The sequence below is a fragment of the Mastomys coucha genome, unplaced genomic scaffold (genome assembly GCF_008632895.1).
Source record: "Mastomys coucha isolate ucsf_1 unplaced genomic scaffold, UCSF_Mcou_1 pScaffold21, whole genome shotgun sequence".
Taxonomy (NCBI): Eukaryota; Metazoa; Chordata; class Mammalia; order Rodentia; family Muridae; genus Mastomys; species Mastomys coucha.
In genome coordinates, this window is record NW_022196904.1 from 89,338,365 (window position 1) to 89,344,849 (window position 6,485).

Consider the following 6,485-nt stretch of genomic DNA (forward strand, 5'->3'; position numbering starts at 1 on the left):
TTTTTTTTTTTTTTTTTTTTTTTTTGAGACAAGGTCTCATTTATGTAACCCAGGCTATTCTTGAACTTGTAGTCCTCCTGCCTCGGTTTTCTAAATGCTAGGATTGCAGCAGGTGTGTGCAACAGCTGACAGAGCACTTGTCCTGAGTGCCCATTCACAGTAGTGCAGTGGCAGTATCAGTATAGGTTTTATATAGGCCTTAACTTGAAGTTCTCTTTTTCATTTGTGGGCAAAGTACTTGAAGTACCCAGTCCACACCCAAAATAATAAATGTGTAGGTAGAGACTCATCAGAGAGTTCCAGTTTATAAATTTCACTTGCAGGTGACCTTGTGGGAATGAGTAAAGTAGGCTGTGTGCAGCTCCCTCACAGGAAGAGCAGCCCAGACGGCCCAACTCCATCGTTGGTGTCCATGGGGTAAATGCACCTCTTCTTCTGTTTGGTGGTCCCCACCCCAAAATAGGAACAGAAACTCTTCTTAGAAAAACAGCAAAACAGAAAGAAGAGGGAGTAAAAATCACAGAATTGTTCATCTGTGAGAAAACTCCAAGACAACCTCTGGGAACATTTTAATATATCTATATTGCATTTACCTAAACATAGTTAATGGCTTTCTTTTTTAATTATAAAATAATTATTTTGAAAAACTTGAAAAATGTGTTTCCATTTGACTATCACCCACCAAGAAGGCAGAATTTGCCCATAGCCATGGTAGAAACAGATGGATCTCTGCCATTATTTTGTGTGTGTGTGTGTGTGTGTGTGTGTGTGTGTGTGTGTGTGTGTGTGTTAGTTACTAGGGATTAATCCTAGGACCTGTAAAATGGTTAACAAATACTCTATTACTAGCCCTAGACAGTTTTACTTTTTTGCCTTGATCAGGTTCTCACTAGGTTACCCAGGCTGGTCTTGAACTCACTCTGTCATCCAGGGAGGCACTGGACTTTCTATCCTTCCTGAGCTTCCTAAGAAACTGAGGTTTCAGACCCGTAGGGATAGACCTGCTGATATGCTTTTCTACTGGGTACAATATGGGCTTTTATTTCACTTTTAGTAAAATAATTTTCCACACAATTTTATGTTTGGAGATTTATATAATATATGTAATTTGTCAAGAATAACAAGTGTTGCTCATATTACACTTTTAGTGAGCTGGCAGTAGTGGTGCATTCCTATCTATAATGCCCCAGATGAGAGGCAGAAAGATCTCCTGGTGTACATAGCAGGACAGACACAGTTACAAAGTAAGACCCTATCTAAAAACAAGCAAAAGCAAAAACAACAACAAAATAAACACTTTGTGAACTGATCACTTTGATGGCTGCCTGTCCTACAACTATATATGGATATGCTAAAATTAGCTTAATTGTTATATATTAGAGCAGTTTCAACCTTCCTAATACTGAGACCCTTTAATACAGTTCCTCATGTCATGGTGACCCCAATCATAAAATTATTTCATTGCTACTTCATAAAAGTAATTTTGCCACTATTATAAGTCATACATCTCTGATATGTGACCCGCAAAGGGGTTACAACCCACAGATTGAAAATGGCTGCATTAGACATTTAGTTGTTTCTAATTATTAACTACTTTTAATATATGCAATTTATGAATGGTTTTTATATGTTATTTCCCTAGTGTAATTCTAGAATTGGAATTATTGCAGCAAAAATGCAAAGCTTCTCATATTCCTTCCATTTTCCTGTGTAAAGGTATGTTAGCACTATATCCCAGCTTGTTCATATGACAGCCTTTTGTTCCTTCACAGCCTCAATGGCATATCAAGTGCAATTTTTCCTAGTCTTAAAATATTAGCTAAGGAATCTTACTGAAGAAATCAGTATATGAAAAGAGCTAAGTTTTAATAGAGAAAGATATTTTTTGTGGCTTGTGGAATCCTCTGTAATCTTCTAGGGGAAAATGGTTAAACCCAGCAGGGAGAGTGGAGGCTGGCAGGGTATGGAAGCATTGTCGGTCACATCATAATGGAGCTCTGTACTTCATAAGGCACTGTTCTCTCACAAGCCATCAGAGGGTCACTTCAGTCACCCTCCCCACCCTGCAGCTCCTCCTTACGATTTTTCTTTCCTTTTTCCGTCAGCCAGAAGTCATTGGCTCTGCATCTCTGCCTTTGCGAGCTGTCCTTCAGTCAGAGCTGCTTTCTTTCAGTAGCCAGCTTCCAGTGCAACATGAAAATGGTCTTTCTTCACTGGGCCCCCTAAAGGTACGTGGGTATACATCCAGTAAGCCACAGGTATTGCCTGAGCTCATGAACTATCGCCTCACACTGAGAATACATCTGGGAACAAGTTTGCTGCAGTTGGGAAACCTCTGTTGAATTGCAGCAGAGTGCAGTGAAGGAAATAAATACGCACATGAGTATCTGGGAGGAAACAGGATGTCTGACAAGCTCTCACTTAAGGAGCTGGTGTTTACAGTGATTTCTGAAAAGAAATACACATGTAAAAGCTCTAAAGTGAAACTAATAATTGTTACCACAGGATAGCAAGCAAGAGTGAGGTGGTAGAAAACACAATTGTACAGGCAGGTCAGAGTGAAATTCAAATCTTTTTAGGTCAACACAATGTTCAAATTTGAGTCTGAGAGCCAAGGAAAAGCCACCAAAGCATTGAGTAACATCTTTCATTTCTAAATCTTTCTGTATGACAATCCACTATAGGGAGTGCGGAGGGAATGAACACTGAAGCATTCCTTCTGAAGAGGAATGCTGGACGTTGGCCTAGAGCAGAGCTGTGGCAGGAAACTAAGCCGCAGCAGTGCGTCCCTGGAGGAGCGAGTCCCACGGAAGGGTCTCTTCCCTGGGCTCAGCATCCAGGTGTCCTAAGCATGCTTGAGTATATGGCTTCAGTACAACTTTGTTAGCTATCGCATTAAGTTTTTTGGTTTGGTTTTTGAGACAACATCTCAAAATGTAGCTCAGGGTGGCCAGAAAATCACTATGTAGTAACAGCTTCCTTTACAACCTGCAATCCTCTTGCCTCAGACTACTGAACACTGGCCACCATGCAAAACTCCAGTGAGTTTTTGAAATTTCCATACTCATGTCCTAAAACCTTCTCTTTGCTTCTAACTGCACAAAGGATAAAGTACAAAACCCAGTGTATCACTCCCCCTCCCCCTTCTACAGATAGCCAGGTCAGATGGATGTGATCTAGGCATGTCTAACCCGTAGCCAAGGAAAACTGAATGTGACCCAACACGAACAGTAAACTGACTTTGAAGGGCTGTTTTGTTTGTTTTTAATAACTCACCTTCATGGTCTCAGTCATGAATTTTATAGATGTCAACATCATGTGGTGATGTTAAAGAACTGGACATGAATCACTGAAGTGCCATGCTGGCTTATGCTGCTCAGCCACAAACCCACTTGATTTTTAGATAGTGTTTCCCTATGTAGCCCAGGTTGGCCTGGAACTGATCATCCTCATCCAAGTTTTTCTTCTCACCTGCTTGGTTCATTCTTGACTACAAACTTTAAGAAGGGCAATACTTTGGATTGATAGACCGGAAACTGTTTCTGTCTGTGCTCTACACCAGTGGTTCTCAACCTGTGGGTCATGACCCCATTAGGGCTAATTGACCCTTTCACAGGGATCACATATCAGATAGTTATACTCCCATTCATAACATTAGCTAAATTACAGTTATGAAGTAGCAACAAGAATAGTTTTATAGTTGGGGGTCATCACAACATGAGGAACTGTGTAAACGATTGCAGGAGTATGAAGATTGGGAACCACTGCTCTAGACGGTAGGAACTGAGAAGTACCAAACAAGAGTGAAACTTGACAGCTTGGCTGTGGAAAACAAGGGTTTCAGAGAAAAAGAAACAGTGTGCATTCTGTCCTCAGTCATTCACGGTTGTAACCAGTGACCACCCCTGGTCTTCAGAGCCATTCACGTTATGAACAGTGATCAGCCGGCCACCCCTGGTCTTGAGAGTCATTCACTGTCATAAGCACTTATGACTCTGCTCTGCTGGCAGGCAGGCTGTCATTGTAGTGGCCTGGAACTCACTCCTCTTCCCTATCTCCTTCGCTTTCTTTTCTCCCTCCATGTATGTACAAATATGTAGTGTAAATGTATATACATGAAGTTTCTGAATGATTTGAGAATAAGTTGGGCTGGAGAGATGGCTCAGCCGTTAAAGGCTAGGCTCACAACCAAAAATATAAGAGAATAAGTTATATCATGTTTGTTTCCCTCTGAGTCCTTCACGTGGGTTCCCTGTATTTCATGAAAACAATGTCATATTGTCCTTGAGTTTTAAAAACTCAATTTAACACATGGGATATATCCTATCTACAGCCGGAACTCATTTCACCAGGTGTGTCAATACTTTTTTCCTTTCTAGCAGGTTTCTTCTAAAGGATAATTAATTATCATTTCTCTCTAATTCCCTATGGTTGAAAGGGTTCCATAGCCCTTCTTATTTCAGAATTTTAGTAGTTTTTAAGGTAAGCCAGTTATTTATCTTATAGATTACCCCTCTACTGGTGTACCTAAATTAATTTTTTAATTTGTTTTTTGAAATGGTTTCTTTTTTTTTTTTTTTTTTTTTTTTTTTTTTTTTTTTTTTTGTCTTTTTGAGACAGGGTTTCTCTGTGTAGCTCTGGCTGTCCTGGAACTCACTCTGTAGACCAGGCTAGTCTTGAATTCAGAGATCTGCCTGCCTCTGCCTCCTAAGGGCTGGGATTAAAGGCATGTGCCACCACTGCCTGGCTTTGAAATGATTTCATTACATAGTCTCAAACTCTTGATCTTTCTACTTCAGCCTCCCCAAGTCCAGGAATTACAGGTGTGCTCTAAGTAGCTAAGCCTGAATGATGTTATTAAGATAGGTGTAAAATGGTGATTTCTTTGTTGTTTGCTTGTTGGTTTGGTTTTGGTTTGAGACAAGGTCTCACTATGTAGACCAGGCTGGCCTCATGCTCACAGATTGCTGCCTCCCTCTGCTCCTGAGTACTGGAATTAAAGGTGTATGCCATGGTGCCTGGCTTAGGATGGTGGTCTCTAACTTCGTGTTCCTTGTGCCTTTTATTTTTTCTCCAGTGGCAGGAGAAGAAGGTATGGAACTTAGAGCTTTGTGCCCATTAGGCACATGCTTTACCACAGAGCTGCATCCAGCTCTTTGAATATTTATTGATTGACATTATTCTGCATAATGATTAAGACAGGTTACTGTTCCTTTCCAGATTAATTTTGTGTTAGTGTGGACTCAGATTCTGACATTATTCAACAGGTCATATAATCCGTTGCTCTTACTAATTCTGACTTAGCCAATAGGAGCCTTTTCAGCTAGAGTCTGTCATTGTGCATGGTTCCATCCTTTCCTTAGCAGTTCCTTGTTTTCTGGTAGAGGAAGATTTTCCAGGTCATCACATACTGATAAATAACCTGCTGGCATGTTGGTATGTATATGTCTGTTAGTATTTGAATATGGATGGACCTTCTTTAACTTGCTGTCAGCTCCAACTCCAAACATTCGGATTGCAGTTCTGCAAGACATTGATGTTTCTCCTTTTGTATTTTCTAGGTCACCATGGAGCTTGTTTTAGGCAACAAGGATTTCACTGGTATCAGTGCTAAGTTAAGTAGCAGCACCCAACCTACTCCGGTTTCTGCTGCAACAAGTTCAGATATGGTACTACTACCAGAGGCAGGCCAGGATACCGCCTGTACCAGAAATCCACAGAGCTCAAATGAAATTCACCAGGAAACTACAAAGAAAACACAGAATTTAGTGCTCCCTGACCCAGAGTCAGCAAACTTCGTAGCCTCAAACTCTTCAATTTTCATGGCTACGCCATCTCACAGTTTAGTCCATCAAATAAATGGCTCAACCAAAGAAAGTGGTTTGCTGTTACATGTGCTGTTGATGGTGCCAGATGGGAAAGATTTTGGTTTTGGAGAACCGGAGAAGCAACCATCGTGCAATGTTTATTTGAATTGCAAGCTTTTCAGCACAGAGGAAGTCACCAGATCTGTCGTCTCGTGGGGCACAACACAGCCTGTCTTTAATTTTTCTCAGGTAACCTGTGTTTCCTGTCCTTTAGTGGTTTATGGAGGCTAGAGACAAATGTCTCCTGACTAATGCTTCTGTCCTAAGTGTTGAGGCTTCATACTGGAAGACATTTTTGTGGCAATCTGGTGTGCTATAGTGAGGGGAGGAGTCAAGGCCATGGCCCAAAGTTTTTATCTCTGCCGCTGTTCTGTTTTCCCAAGTTCTAGATTCTATTCCTTTCTGCTGCTTTCAAAACTTTATCAGTTAAACTCCCCACCTCTCTCTTCTCTCTAAGCTCTTCAGTTTTGTTTGTTGGTTTGTTTTTTAAGTTATATATTTTTTCTCATTTATTCTCTATTTCAATATCCATCTGTTGATTTTCTATAGAATTTAGGGCTGATGCCTTTCATTCATTCTTTCTTTCTCTCTTTCTCTCTTTCCTTTTTTTTTTTTTTT

At 40.6% G+C, this 6,485-nt stretch overlaps 1 protein-coding gene across 4 annotated transcripts in view; it reads left to right on the plus strand.

Moving 5' to 3' along the window:
* Positions 1-6,485, plus strand: part of C2cd3 (C2 domain containing 3 centriole elongation regulator) — a 104,673-nt gene that overhangs the window by 40,824 nt on the left and 57,364 nt on the right. For all 4 annotated transcript variants that reach the window (XM_031387526.1, XM_031387527.1, XM_031387529.1 and 1 more), the window contains 2 exons: positions 2,106-2,228; positions 5,562-6,056. In XM_031387526.1, the coding sequence (XP_031243386.1) occupies positions 2,106-2,228; positions 5,562-6,056 (618 nt within the window). The remainder of the gene's footprint in view (positions 1-2,105; positions 2,229-5,561; positions 6,057-6,485) is intronic.